This window comes from Carettochelys insculpta, chromosome 1 (assembly GCF_033958435.1).
Source record: "Carettochelys insculpta isolate YL-2023 chromosome 1, ASM3395843v1, whole genome shotgun sequence".
NCBI lineage: Eukaryota > Metazoa > Chordata > Testudines > Carettochelyidae > Carettochelys > Carettochelys insculpta.
In genome coordinates, this window is record NC_134137.1 from 293,202,636 (window position 1) to 293,218,219 (window position 15,584).

At 44.3% G+C, this 15,584-nt stretch overlaps 1 protein-coding gene across 1 annotated transcript in view; it reads right to left on the minus strand.

Moving 5' to 3' along the window:
• PLXNC1 (plexin C1) overlaps nt 1-15,584 on the minus strand; it is a 72,912-nt gene that overhangs the window by 17,373 nt on the left and 39,955 nt on the right. Inside the window, exons 14-16 of the mRNA XM_075011809.1 lie at nt 13,684-13,830; nt 4,722-4,899; nt 3,678-3,781 (exon numbers count right to left, since the gene is read on the minus strand). Coding sequence (XP_074867910.1) covers nt 3,678-3,781; nt 4,722-4,899; nt 13,684-13,830 — 429 coding nt within the window. The remainder of the gene's footprint in view (nt 1-3,677; nt 3,782-4,721; nt 4,900-13,683; nt 13,831-15,584) is intronic.

Consider the following 15,584-nt stretch of genomic DNA (forward strand, 5'->3'; position numbering starts at 1 on the left):
GGCAGCAGCAGGTGCGCCAGGACCCTTTGAAGTGCCACAGCAGGGCTGCTATGCGCAGCTCTTAGGGAACGGGAGGTGAGGAGGGGAGCACTGCAGTCTGGGCAGCGCTGAGCACTGAATGCCATAAGCCCTGACTCTTTTGTCCTTGGCCACACCCCTTCCAGGGCACAAAGCCAGGCCCTCCCACCTTGCCCCTGGGTCCACAGCAGCTGTCAGGACTGCTGGCTCTGCATACATTTCCTTATGTTTCATTAACCGTTCCAAGGCGCTGTTTCATGCTCTCCTTTCACACTCCCGTGTTTGTGGACTCATTCCAAGGTTGGTACAGAGACAAGCCACGGCCTGGCCTCTCACCCAACCCCTTCCCATGCAGGGATGATGCTGTCAAGGCATGTGCTGACCTCTGTCACTTTTGCAGATGAAGCTCAGATCTGCATTTTGAGGAGATGTACACGATGCAGCCTCAAGTTTCTAATACAGGCTGAACCTCTAGTCCAGCACTCTCAAGACTGGTAACATCTGTAATCCGGCATGACTTTAGTTAGCTGGACTGGTGGCTGTAAACAAATTTAATGGGACCACAGAAACTTGACCACACACCATGATAAGCAGTTGTCTGGATAACTAAAATCATGCTGGATTACAGCTGTTGCCAGTGTCCTGTGCCTTTATGTGTCTGTAATTTACCCCTAAACATCTTCTAGAGCCCAGTAAGCAGCGGAAGTGGTGGTAATGCTGCTAGACAATATTGACCTCCCCTTGTCTGGCAAATTCTTTTATCTGGCACCAGTCTGGTCCCAAGGATGCCAGACTACAAAGGTTCAACCTGTCATTAATTCCAGGCTTCAGTTTCGAAAGCAATGAAAACCAAACTTGTGTACTGTAGAGTTCTGCACTTCAGTTGACTTAAGACTTTTAGGAACATTCTCACCCTCCCTCCAGGAATAAATCCCACTGTTAATACAGTAAATCTTCTCTTAAAAAGAAACGAGTGAGTCATACTGTTACTGCCAAAGAATGAATCCAAAGTTAATCCTATGTAGTGTTAAGTGCAGTCAGTTGTTGAATCCTATGTTTTGCCAATGCACCAGCACATCCTGCTCTATAATTACAAAAACAGCTGTCCAACCCCATGAAGGATCTCTGCCAACATAATATAAATCTCTTTTATAACCTTGGCAGCCAGCCCATTGCTGGGAAGCGCCACGAGTATTAAGATACTTTGTAGGAAGCTGTGTCTTGTTTTGTGCCAAAGAAATCTTGCCTTTACACTTGCTCCTCGGAGGCAGACACAGACTATTTTACAAGTATCGGTTTCATTTGATAATGCCGTGTTTCACAGCTCATTCAGAGCTGCACACATTTCACCATATGGTATGTTAAGACCACTCTAAAGATGGGGAAAATTGTCAGGGCTAGACTGTAATTTGGACCATGCACCCACAGAAGACAGAGAAGGAGTAAGAGTCTCCCTTAAGCCTCTATAACTACGTCTACATGTGAAGCCTACATCGAAGTAGCTTATTTCGATGTAGCAACATCGAAATAGGCTATTTCGATGAATAACGTCTACAAGTCCTCCACGGCTGGCAACGTCGACGTTCAACATCGATGTTGCGCAGCACCACATCGAAATAGGCGCTGTGAGGGAACGTCTACACGCCAAAGTAGCACACATCGAAATAAGGGTGCCAGGCACAGCTGCAGACAGGGTCACAGGGCAGACTCAACAGCAAGCCGCTCCGTTAAAGGGCCCCTCCCAGACACACTTGCACTAAACAGCACAAGATCCACAGAGCTGACAACTGGTTGCAGACCCTGTGCATGCAGCATGGATCCCCAGTTGCAGCAGCAGCAGCCAGAAGCCTTGGGCTAAGGGCTGCTGCACACGGTGACCATAGAGCCCCGCAGGGGCTGGAGAGAGAGTGTCTCTCAACCCCTCAGCTGATGGCCACCATGGCGGACCCCGCTATTTCGATGTTGCAGGACACGGATCGTCTACACGTGCCCTACTTCGACGTTCAACTTCGAAGTAGGGCGCTATTCCCATCCCCTCACGGGGTTAGCGGCTTCGACGTCTCGCCGCCTAATGTCGATGTTAACATCGAAATAGCGCCCAATACGTGTAGCCATGACAGGTGCTATTTCGAAGTTGGTGCCGCTACTTCGAAGTAGCGTGCACGTGTAGACACGGCTTATGACAGTTATCTGCATCATGGATCTGGGTACACAGGATTAGGGCCAGGTTACTACCTCCCCAGAGAGGGGGAGCATGGAATAAATAAAGCCTTGGCCCTAGCACCCTCACACTCTGACTAGGACAGATTCACATGGAAATGTGCCTGCTAATAACACAGAGTGAGGAGAACAGGTAGGGGATTATGGTTCCCTATAGAAATTGATGCCACAGGTGCAGTGCAGCTTTGCTACCCTCTAGAATGGGATTTGTAACATAAACATTTCTTTTCTATTGTCCATGTGACCAAGTCTGCCATTTCTTCCTCCACAATATGTACACAATGAGGTCCTTCTTTTCTGTCCTGATACCTCAGTTGCTTGTCCATGACCTAATCACTCCCACTGGCACACTATTGTGTTGTAAGATACACAGTGTCGGGGGAAACACATTCATGTCTGTGCAGCATGGGCCATGTGCACTTCAGAACAGCAGAAGAGGCAGCCATCTGCCTCTGACTTGGCCTCTCATCCAGCCTTCCAGACCACTTATCCTCCAAAGAAAACTATTTTTTGAACGAGGGGGTCACTGGATCTCACAGCTGATTCAAACTGCTTCTCCTTTGTTCGCCTAGAATTCACTGGTGGCTCTGAAGCCTGAGACATGTAAAATGTGTGACTGGCAAACAGGTGTGCGCACTGTTTACCAACTTTGTACTTGCTTGGGGAACAATAAAGTAATCTCTGGTCATGGTCTTTTTGTCAAGGCTCTTGGCTGCTTTTCGGAGAAGGTGGTGGAGATCTTGCCAAAAGCACACCCATGTCTCCACAGTGTACCTGCACCCTGGTGTGTCACCTGTGAGTAGTGCAGTAGAAGGAGTATGCACTTCCTAAGGCTGAGTTGCTTTTTACTTCCCCCCTTTTTTCTTTTTCTTTGGTTGTTAGAAAAAATCCAATAAAGTCCTGAAAATGAAATATGGAAGACTCTGTATCAATGGAATTTTAGGGTTGATGTCTTTAAAATCTGAAAGAAAAAAAGTTGGGGTAATGCAAAAATTGAGAACCTTTTCAAAAGTGACTGGTGGGTTTTACCCACAACAGCTGATAAATTTGCTAGCCTGTAAGATGTCTCAGGGCTGCTGGTATTTTTGGGCGTTTCTGATTTTGGACACTGGACCTCAGACACCTTAATGCTTATTATGCACTTGACTGTGCTGCCAAACACAGCATATCTGAGTTACCTAACTCTGGGTGATTTCTTAACCAACCTCTCCACAGGTAACACAAAATAGCATATGCAACACGACACTCAGAACATTCCATAAACATCGTATGCAATAATTTTTTTTCTAGGTTTCCACATAAGGTGTTCAGCCTACAGAGATTTGCTCATCATGGTGAATGTTCAGATTTGTATTCGAGCACGATATTTCTGGACATACAATTCTTGGGGGCTGGGAGAAATAGGTTCTTGATTTGATTGCACTATTCTGGGTCCTTACCTCATAGTGACCTATGGTGTTAAGCTTTGTTATTCCATCTTCTAGAATCACAGACGAACCATCTACATCCAACAGTTCTTTTTGCTGTGTACCAGACTCAAGTTCTGCAAAACAAACATACTGAAAACAGCAATTACATGCTAAACCTGGTCCCATAAATGAATAAAACTGCAAAACACAGCCCAGTTATTTCATTATTTTTAGACTAGTGGTTCCGATCCGAGTTCTGCTAACCACTGTCCACCTACTATTTCTTATAAGCATGACTTACAGGCCCTGCCTGGAAAAACCCTTTGTACTCTTACAGCTATCTGGATGATGAGACTATTGGAAGCATCTCAGCTTATTCCACTCAAGCCACAATCCAGACAAGCATTTCAACTAATCAAGCCCAAATGAATGCTTCATGAACATTTTGTGGAATTGTTTCTAAAACTGGATAGTTGGAGAAACCTGATTTGTTTAGTTCCATATAGCTTTACACAGCCATTTCAGACCAAGATTCAATGGCTGTAAAGGCATACTGTTTGCCACCTGCCTTTGCAACTATTTCATTCCTCATCCCCTTGTCCATCTTCTTATACAGTTACCTAAGTCTTCCTAGTGGCTGCCTGCTTATGGTAGTAAAGGGAAACAATAACATCCTGGAGAAAAGACAGAGGGTAGTTGGGAATATTTTTGTTACTGCAAAACCCTATGCGCCAGAGTTAGCGCTGTTCTATCACGCAAACGTGCCTTGTCACAGTTGCTAGGTCTATACTAGGGGGAAAAGGGGTAATTTTACTGTGTGTTAGCTAATGTTTGTTAGTCTTAGGGCAGGTAAAGGCAGTTGTAGTTTTAACTTAGAAGAACTTAGAAGAATAAAACCTTGGGAGAAGCACACGGTTATAGCCTCCCTAGCAGTATGAATTCTCGCAGCACTAATTATGACAAAGTAGCATTAACTAACAGCAGCCAACACCAGTGACAGGAAGTAGGAATCTTCAGAGACATCAGCAAATATAAGAAAATAAAGGGAACTGTAACACAACAGCATTCTCTTACCAAGCCCAGTTTCACTGAGCTGGAGACCACAAAGAGAACCATTCTTCTTTAGAAATGCTTGCAAGATCTTCTCTTTGGCTTGCCCTATGGTATCACAATCCAGAACATTAACTTGGATATTGAGACAGGCATCTGCACTCTCGTTTTCTGGGATTTTTTCGAAGAAGACATTCAGTGCCTGCAAGAATACAAATGTTATTCAAATCCACAGACAATGAGAGTGGTTTCACAGCAATACACTCTATATACCAAATTAGGTACACTACAACCACCCACTTATTTACACTATTTTCCAATCGAAAAGTTTGTTTGGTGGAGTTAAGTGATGATCACATAGATCTAATTCACAGCATCTGAAAGATCACTAACATGCATCTGTGTATTTTCAAATATGCATTTTTCCGTCTACATTTGTGCAGATGTATTGATTGAGTTACCGCTGAAGATCTGAAGACAGCATTCATGTTTTAGGCTGTATTTTGTTTGCTATAAGAAGGATTCCTAGAAGATGAAGTTGCAAGCAGGTAAAGGTCACTTATTTGCACACAGCCATGGTAAGCATTGCTGTTTCTTAAAATTGGAAGGGTTCTAAAATACCAGGCCCACTGACAGAGGGACAAAAAGGGCAGTAGCTCTGGGGACCAGTGACTCGCAGGGCCCCCAGGTTCTGGTCACCACCACAGCTACTGCAACAGTGGCTGGAGCGCTGGACCCCTTTAAATTGCCACTACTATGCTGTGCTGTGAGCTCTAAGCACAAGGGGTGGGAGCCAGTGCTGTAGTCCGGGCAGTGCTTAGGGCTGGCGGCCCCACTTCCATACCTTCTGTTTGAGACCTTGCCCTTTTCAGGAGCACAGAGATGCCCCCCACCCTCCCACCCACACCTGGCCAAGGGACCCATGGAAGCAGTCGTGTCATGTTGCAGTCTCCTCCCCCTGCAAAATACACCTAAGCACCAGCTGTTGTTATGGATGAGAAGAACATGTCAGACAGAACATATGGAAATCTGCATCCATCAGAATCCAACTATTTCTCCACAAGAAGGGAAGTCACTGCGGGAGAATGGGGGGCAAAATGTGAGTGGTGCCAGACACGTACGAGGATGCACTGGCATGCTGGCTGGAACCAGATTTGTATGAGGAGCTCTACACGGTTCATAAATCAGAGATGGTGCCAGCTTGTTTGCCAGGGTGTACACAGATTGGGGTGAGACAATTGGTAGGCCACATCTGTGGCTCACACCTGAAATTTACTGCTAGTGATGGTCAGTGAGAACAGGAGGGAGATGAGTACAGATGCCTGACGAGGATTTTAGTTTGAGGCAGAGAGAGAGAGAGAGAATGAATAAAGGGGTTCTGATAGACTCTGTTCTGTGTGTGACTAAAACAAAATGTTTTAGAAGCCTGTCACTGAGTGCAAGCCTTGGTGTGGAGGGAAAACTCGTATACCAGCTCTCTATATTTAAGCAGTTGGTCATGTGTGTTCTAATAAACCCCAGTTGAAACACAAGGATTGTGGGTGTGACTCACTGGAGGAAAAATTCTCAAAGAGGAAGTAACTAAACATCACTTTTTTCCCCCTTTTCTGCTCTGATCATTCAGGTTAGCCGTGGGCCACTGCGTGGGCCTGTTTTCTCTTTCAGATTTAGAGATATTAATAATTGTAACAGATATAAACCAGTCTTGAGTGGAAACTGACACATTGTACTGAGGAAAGAAAAGGAAAGAACTGAAAGAGATATTAACTAACTTCCCTGTTTCTACAAAACAGATGAAGTACTAAAACCAAGACTGCACAACTGCAAACGTCAGGATTTAATGACAAAAAATCTGCCAACAGAGTAAATCTACACACAAAAGCAGATTGACAGAGCTAGACTGCCCTGCCCTCTGTTGACAGAACTGCTGACCAGAAGCTCGGCAAACATGGCTGCCCAGTGAACCAGAAGTCCCCTTTGTTGACAGAAGTGTGTACGCTGCACTTCTGGTTCACAATGTGCTTTTGACAGAAACTTTATTCCTCAAGTTTTCAAGGGATAACACTGTCAGGAAAAATGCAGAGTTCCGTTGAGACTCTGTCGACAGAACGCTTTGTGTGTGTAGATGCTCCCTGAGTTATGCTGCGAGGAGGCCCCTTTCTGTCAACAAAAATCTCTACTGCAGACATGGCCTTACTGTTTAGTTGATTTTCCTATTACAGCATTTTCCCCTTACTGTAATACAAACTTCCTCGTTTCACTTTGACACGCTCTTGCTGTTGGACTAAAAGGAAAAGTTCTGTTTCCGCTGTCAAGTCGCCCTTTTCTGAACGTGCATTCCCGCACATACAGCTCCGCAGACAGTGCTGTGCAACCTCTTCATACCTTACTGCACCAGAGATTGAGCCTTCTCTGCATTGGTACTGGACAAAGAGCTGCAATTTGCACTCTTTGTACCAAACAATTAAAAAAAAGGCACAAAAGACACACAGCAGTCAGGCTGAGCAGCCCAGCATCTATAGCAGAGGTGGGGAACCTGTGTCCGCTCTCCTGCTGCAGGAGGGGAGAAATTTAGGCCTTGTGTGCCAGATCCAGGCAAGCTGGAGCCATATTGGGCCTGCGGGCTTAGCTTGGTGGGGTGAGGAAGCAGCTCTGTGCGCTGCTGCCTCTTCCTCTGGCTGGTTGAAAGGCAGTGAAGGGAAGCTGTTGGCTTAGAGGCTTTTCCCCCACTCCTCCCACTGGCCATGATTCCAGCCAATGGGAGCTGGGGAGTGGTGCCCAAGAGCAGGGAAGGGGAGAGTGCTACCCACACCTTCCTCACACGTGCCCTTCCACCCAAACCCCACACCCTTATGCCCAGCAGGCTTCTGCACCCTGCCTCTTGCCCAGACCTATTACAAGAGCAAGTGTGGTGTGGCAGGCACCTCTTGTTATAAACTTTATAGGTTCCCAGAAGGGTTTTGACAGCATACGCAGAGAGAGCGTACCGTGTCCCCACTACTGTTTGCACCAGTCATGGACTATTTCATGAATGTAGCTGAAGAATTCAACCGGAGAATTCGCTTTTGGAGGAAGACAGTCCTGCTTCATTCCACTCACCACTCACTTAAAAGAAATACCCAGCTTTTGCTTATTTTGGTAAAACAAATTGGCTTGTTCATCAAAGAAGGGAAGACAAAATGTACAGCGAAAGCAATCATTAGAATGGATGAAGAAACGCTACCAGTTATTTTAGTTACATGGGTTAAGAGATGTGCAGTGATAGTCACACTACGCTGATTGTCAAGCAACAAATATCAAAAGCAGCAAATAAATTTCTCAAATTTGAAAAGATTTGTTAAAGTAGCATCAGCACTGACAAAAATTTAAGTTTTTAACACTGCCATCATGTTTGTCCTTCTTTATGGAACAGTGAAACAGACATCTACAACAGAAATCGATAAGATCAATTCACACCAAAATTAATGCCTAAGGCTGCGTCTACTCTCAGAACTAACTTTGAAGTTAACTTCGAAGTTAGGCACTACTTTCAAACTGGCCAGCAGAGAGTCTACATGCATTTTCCTTTACTTCGAAGTTAAACTTCAAAGTAGGGATCCCAATTTCAAGGTCTTTACTCCATTCCCGGGGATGGAGTAGTGTGCTACTTTGAAGTTTAACTTCGAAGTAAGGTGTGTCAACTTCAAAGTTGCTTACTTCGAAGTTGTACTTCCAAGTAAGTAACTTTGAAGTTATTTTTGTAGTTTAGACACAGCCTGAGGAAGATGTTCAACAGCAGAAACTCTAAACAGAGCAAACAAAACAGGCATCAACCACAGCAAGATGACAACGATGGACATATTTAGGACATACTTTGAGGATGCCACCAATATGACTTGCATAGCAGGGGATAATATGGACAACCATATAGAAAGAGAAAAAAAAGGAGGAGTTATAGAAACACTGTGCAGAACAGCGAAGAAAGAAGCCAAATCCAGCTATATGACACTAAGGCTACATCTACACGTGAACGCTACATCGAAATAGGCTATTTCGATGAATAACGTCTACACGTCTTCCAGGGCTGGCAACGTCGACGTTCAACATCGACGTTGCGCAGCACCACTTCAAAATAGGCGCTGCGAGGGAACGGCTACACGCCACAGTAGCACACATCGAAATAAGGGTGCCAGGCACAGCTGCAAACAGGGTCACAGGGCAGACTCAACAGCAAGCCGCTCCCTTAAAGGGCCCCTCCCAGACACACTTGCACTAAACAACACAAGATCCACAGAGCTGACAACTGGTTGCAGACCCTGTGCATGCAGCATGGATCCCCAGCTGCGGCAGCAGCAGCCAGAAGCCCTGGGCTAAGGGCTGCTGCACACGGTGACCATAGAGCCCCGCAGGGGCTGGAGAGAGAGCGTCTCTCAACCCCTCAGCTGATGGCCGCCATGGAGGACCCTGCAATTTCGATGTTGCGGGACGCGCAACGACTACACGGTCCCTACTTCGACGTTGAATGTCGAAGTAGGGCGCTATTCCTATCCCCTCATGGGGTTAGCGGCTTCGACAACTCGCTGCTTAACGTCGATGTCAACATCGAAATAGCGCCCAACACGTGTAGCCGTGACGGGCGCTATTTCGAAGTTAGTGCCGCTACTTCGAAGTAGCGTGCACGTGTAGACACGGCTTAAGAAGACTAAAGACCAGCACAAGACTCAAATAAGTGGTGGAACCTGACAATGCGGTGGGGGATAAAGGAATACGTATTTTCTAGGGCAGACAGCATAATCAGCCACTAACAGTTCTAAAACTGTAAAACAGTGTTATACAATGTAATCTGAGGCTGCATCTATACTATGAGATAAATTTAAATATATGTATATCAGATTTCTAATTCTAGAATTTATAAATTCAAATTTGGCCATCCTCACTTCCCATGTGCTCCCCACAAAGTCGAGTCATTGCTGCCACACACAAACTGGATAACATCGGCTATAGCAGTAGTGCATCACGGGAAACTATCCCACAGTTCTCTCATCCCTGTAGCATTCTGGGTATGCTCACTGGTCTTGACGTCATTTTCCCATATTGCATTTTCCTCATTTTCCTCCCAAACCCTGAAAATATGCCACTCCCTGGAAATAATTCAGGGACCCTCAAAGTTAGAGGAAAGAGGAGAGAAAAGTCTAGGAAAAAAGAATTTTTGTTTTCCCCCCACATTATATTGGCAACACAGGTGCAGTGACTGTATTCTCAACTGGCCATCCACGTGTCCCACCTCCCATTGCTGCATGCATGTGATCCGTGAAAATAATGCAGGGACCTGAACTGCATTTTAAAGTGAGACGAAAGAGGATAGAAAAGTGCAGGAAAAAGAATTTTTGGTTTCCCCCTGGCTACAGCAAGCCCCATAATGGGCCAAGGGGGTGGGGTGCAGTGGTGGTCAGGTTGAAGTGGTCCTTCCCCATGGCAGCAGCCAAACCCCAAATTTCTTAGCCACCGGGGGAGACTTTTCCCTAGCAGCAGCAAGCCCCAGTATGGGTCAAGGGACAGGGGAGTTTAGTGGAGGGAGGGCCAGTTGAGGTGGTCCTTCCCCAGCAGCAGCAAGCCCCTTAACCACCAGGGAAGACATCCCCATGGCAGCAGCAAAGCCCAGAATATATTTCCTGCCGTTGAAGTTCTAAACACATGCAACTGGCAGCATTGTCAGCACCGAATGGCAGGCACATCCTTTTATTGGGTTGGGTGGGGGCTACCCACGTGATGTGGCTGAGCATGGGAAAGATCCAGACTGTGTGGGAGCTGTGGGGGAGGGAAAGAGGTTTGCACACAAATGTAAACTGCTGAGAAGAAGTTTCTCGGTGTGTTATGCAAGCACAACCCCCAGCACAGCCTTGTGGACACTTAGTATGGTGGGGCAGGGGCTGGTGCCAGGCAGTACAGACAAAAATATCAGGCATACAGACAGAGCCGCGAACTCCCTGCAGGGGCTATTTGAATGCGTAGGTTCACGCACAGCGCTAACAGCATGGAAAGAAAAAGAGACATTTCTCAGGCTCTCACACTAACATGAGCCCACAGCCAAAGGCTCGCTGCTTCCGCTTGGAAATTCACGGTCTTCCTGTTCCTGGAGAGCAGCGGCCAGAGCGGAGCACTGAGTGGGGCACTATGGGTTACACCCGGGACATCTCTGGAGGCTAATAAATTCCCTTTTGAGATGTGGCGCTTCCACACTTTAATCAAACTTCTGAATTCGAGCTTGACACTACACACGTCAGGTAACTGTGACTTTGTAATCTTGAGATTAGTGCACCCAAAATTGAGCTAATGGTCTTCACGGTGAAGACAGTCACGTGGTAAAATCGAGCTAACTGAATTAAGTTCTAATTTATCTTGTAGTGTGGACGCAGCCACCGATTTGATAAGCACTGATAATGGAGGGCACACTCACCATTACTCAGCCCCATCCATTATTCAGAATTCTCTCTGATGGCCACTGTTCATAGATCTGGCTTTCTGGAAGCGGGGATGCCTGCATGCAATGGATGCCAAGTATCCTCATAAATCACCCGGCCTTCATCTAGTTTTCCTGTTTCTAATAAAACGTAACTAAAAATAACATATCCGAGGGGTGGGAAGGGGCATTGTTTGGAAACTGTATGTATTGGACTGCTTCACTCTTATGTGATAGGCCTACACTGCCCCTCTTCTGTTCAGGTGTAAGACTTCCAAGGCCTTTCCCTCTCTTGTCAGCAAAGCGACCTGATTCAGGGCAGCCAATCCTCTACCATAAAGCTTTGTTTTACATTTAGTAGGATGCTGATGGTTGATTGATCTATATTAGTTCTCACACTCCTATTGGACAGGACTAATTTGTTTTAAGATAATTAATTTCTACAGTAATCTGAGTCTTCCAGCTGCCTACTCTTAGGATCATATATGAAGGTTAGGGTTGGAAGAGGCCTCAGGAGATCATGTAACACAACCCCCTGCTCAAACCAGGACCAATACCAACTAAAATATCTTCCACACTTGAAGTCTTCAGTTTCAAAAGTTTGTGTCTCCTGTCCTTTTTCCTTTTCCCCCCCCGCACAAATAAACTTTTCAGACTCTCAGATTTCCATCAAATGCTGCTCTGATAGGCTCAAATTTGTGTAATTTTCTGTTTAAAACAGATGTTTAACACTGGACTAGATTAAGTGAATCTCGAGGAGGGAACTGGCCCATGTTCTTAAAAAAAGTTATCGGTCTGCCACCTCCTCGTCCATTCATACACAGACCAATTCACACTCTCATGCAGAATCATACAAGCCATTTCTCCTCCCTTTTCTGACAGCAGAAGAGCCACATGCAACAGCAGCCACTGTGTACTTGAAAAACCAGGAAGGCATTAGGCTAGCTTTCACTGAGAGCTCAGTACCTGCGTTTCTTTGCTGCTTTTTGAAATCTCACCCTTGAAATAATGTTAAATGTCTTTCAATGTGTTTTAGTGCTAGAATAAGGAGAACCAAATGTCATCAGTCCAGCCCATTCACTGTGGGCCAGTGGAATTTGGTGCATGGATTACAGCTGGGAAACCTCTGATCCACACAATTAATAGGTTTTATATGCCAAAGATAAAAACTATCTTTAGCACTAAACAAAAAAGCAGTCCTGTAGCACCTGAAACACTAACCATATTCTTTATTAGGTGATGAGCTCTCAAGGGACTGACCCAACCTCCCCGTCTTCAGATCTGGAGAGTAACTCATAACTGAGAGAAAAAGAATAAAAAAGATAGAGAAAAAAAAAACCTGACGAATCAGCTTGATAGGGGAAAAGAAGGGGGCGGGGTGGGAGGGAGGAAAAAAAAAACCTGTGCAAGTGGCTATTAGGACAAATTAGTAAAAATCATAGGAAAACCTAAGGTGTCATGAGAGGAAAGAGAATATGTTTAATTAACTTTTTGCAATCATCTTTTCTTTTAAAGGCTATTTTGGTAATTTAGGTTGAAAATATCTTCAGTAGTAGCTGGATTGCAGCTATAAGGGCAAAATGGTAAGAACTTGGTTTTGGTGAACGTAACAAATCTATGGAGAAAGAAATATTCTGACACCACCATTCCGGCATTTTATGGTTTAGCTAAGTTTCATGGGGACCTTGTTTTTAAATCAGGCTACTGATTAAACTTCACCACACTACAACCTTATTAATCCGCAGCTACTGAGAGGAAGGTCCACAGTGAATTACGGAGGATTATTGAGTAAGCAAACATAAGAAAATCACAGGCATCCAGTATCATAATAATTTTGGTGTGCACTTGATAAGTGCAATCTAGTTTTAAATATGTACAGGTTGAACCTATCTAGTCTGGCACCCTCCATACCTGACTGGTGCTGAACAAGAGAAGAGAATTTGCCAAATCACGGGAGGACAATGTTGTCTAGCAGCGTTACCAACACTGCTACTGACTACTGGGCTCTTAGAAGACATTTAGGAGTAAGTTACAGCACAGAACACTGAGAGCCAGCACTGGTGGATGTAAACAACCTTTATGGGACCAAGGAAAACTTGGCCACACCCCTGATAAGTGGTCATCCATCTAATTAAACCATGCCGGATTACAGCTGTTTCTGAATGAGAGCGTTCCGGATTAGAGAGGTTCATGCTCTAGTTCAATGCCACAATGTGTATTTGAAAATGTTCTGCATTATAAATTACAATAATAATAAACTTAAAGTACCCTGAGTCCCCAAGTACAGTTTCCTGCTATTAGATCACTGCTGTGAAGTGCATAATATCAGGCGGATGAAGCATGGGTTAATTCACATATTTACCACGTGCTGAAACTGTATTAATAAAAATAATGTTGCCAGCCCATTTTTATCAATCCAGGTAAATATGCCAGCAACACCTCTGGAGTATCTGTGACCCATAATTTAGCATCCCTCCATAAAAAGACTGTTGTGGGTTCTTTCAAAATATTTCAGTATTTGGAGAAAAAGCAGCTCAACAGACATACCACTGGTTTGAATTCGGTCACTTGCCACAAAAGCCAGTCTTCGTTTAGCGTATACAGGGCTTTGCAGGTTATTACGTCTACTGGACCTTTGTTTATCCTCTGATTGAGGGCAGTCACAAGCTTATAGAATGGCTCTCCAACTGTCTCCTAAGAAATAACACCAAACACACATCAGCAACAGCATTAGCTCTTCTGCTGCATCCCCACTGGAACTCTAATCGGACACCAACAATCTGAAGTGAGTCAAACTAACTTGCTTTCCGGCCAAGTTTCTCAGGTGTCCAGCAATTAAAAATATTTTGTGCCCAGATTTATCTGCTCTTTTGTAAATCCCCACCCACCTCCCATTTTTCTTACTGAAACAGTAAGAGCCACCTAAGACTCCCGATAGGATAATTCAGATTCCCATGCTGGGCATGGACAGGCAGCTGGGGAAGCCTCTTCTGGCCTGGCTCAGTTTGTCTCTGGATCGCTCAGAAGGACTCGTCACCTTCTCCCATGAGTAGGGCACCCTGCCATACCAAGTTATCACTGCTCTTCAGCCTCACCAAGAGGACTGGGATGTGAAAGACAGGACTCCTCTGACTGTCCCCTAGCTTGGTGCCTTGGGTCCCAGGGAAAAGACCTATATTACCAGTCTTAAACTACCCTGTGGCTGTGTTAGTAGTAAACACCTTCTTGCAAACCCTAAGGCGAAGCACATGAGCTCCTGGCAGAACAGGGCATGGGAGAAATGTCATTGTATCAGTGTACAAAACAAACCCAAAAACCGACACCGTCTGCACACAAAATTCAACCAAACAGGCTACATTAAAAAGACTGTAAAAATGAGAGGGCTCATTTTCCCCCAACCTCTGACAGTTCTGTTGATCACAGTGCGACCTGTAAGAATAGGCGAAAAAGTTCAAACAGAAATTAGGTTTTCAAAATGACAGTGTCTCTTTAAACTCTCTCAAAGCATAGTTCTACAGTTGCTTTGATTAGCAACAGAGAGGGAGCTGTGCTAGTCTATATACTATCAAAAAAAAAAGCAGTCAAGTAGAACTTCAAAGACTAACAAAATAATTTATTAGGTGAGCTTTTGTGGGACAGATTAATGTGCCAAATTTGAATATAAAAGACAGCTAGGCTGTCTCCCTTTCAATAGTTGTGCAAAAATTTTTCTGGCTATGGTCTGAAGAAGTGGGCCTGTCCCACGAAAGCTCACCTAATAAATTATTTTGTTAGTCTTTAAAGTGCTACTTGACTGCTTTTTTGTTTTGATAGTTGCTTTAATGAAGAGGATACATGTTGCAATCTAACTGCAATGTGCATCTTCTGCCATGAAAAGAATACATCTGACGGGATTTGGATTCTAATATGTAAAACAAGAGAAGAAAGTGGCAGGGTTTCAAAATTACCAGAGCTGTCAACTAATCAAGTTAACTAAAATAAATTAATCACAATTAAACAATAGAATAACCAGTTGAATTTGAAATTTATTAAATATTTTTGGATTTTTTTCTACATTTTCAAATATACTAATTTCTATTACAATACCAAATACAAAGCACACAGTGCTCACTTTATATTATTTTTGTATAAAAATATTTGCTCTGTAAAAATTATAAGCAGAAGAAACCGTATTCTTCAGTTCATCTCAAACAAGTACTATAGTGCAAACTCTATCATGAAAGTATATCTTACAAATGTTTATTTTTTGTTACATAACTACATTCAAAAGCAAAACAATGTAAAACTATAGCGCCTACAAGTCCACTCAGTCGTATTTCTTACTCAGTTAATCACCCAGATGAATAAATGTGTTTACATTTATGAGAGATGTTTACATTTAAGTGAGGACAGGGATTTGCATGGCACTGTTGTAGCTGGGATTGCAAGGTATTTATGTACCAGATATC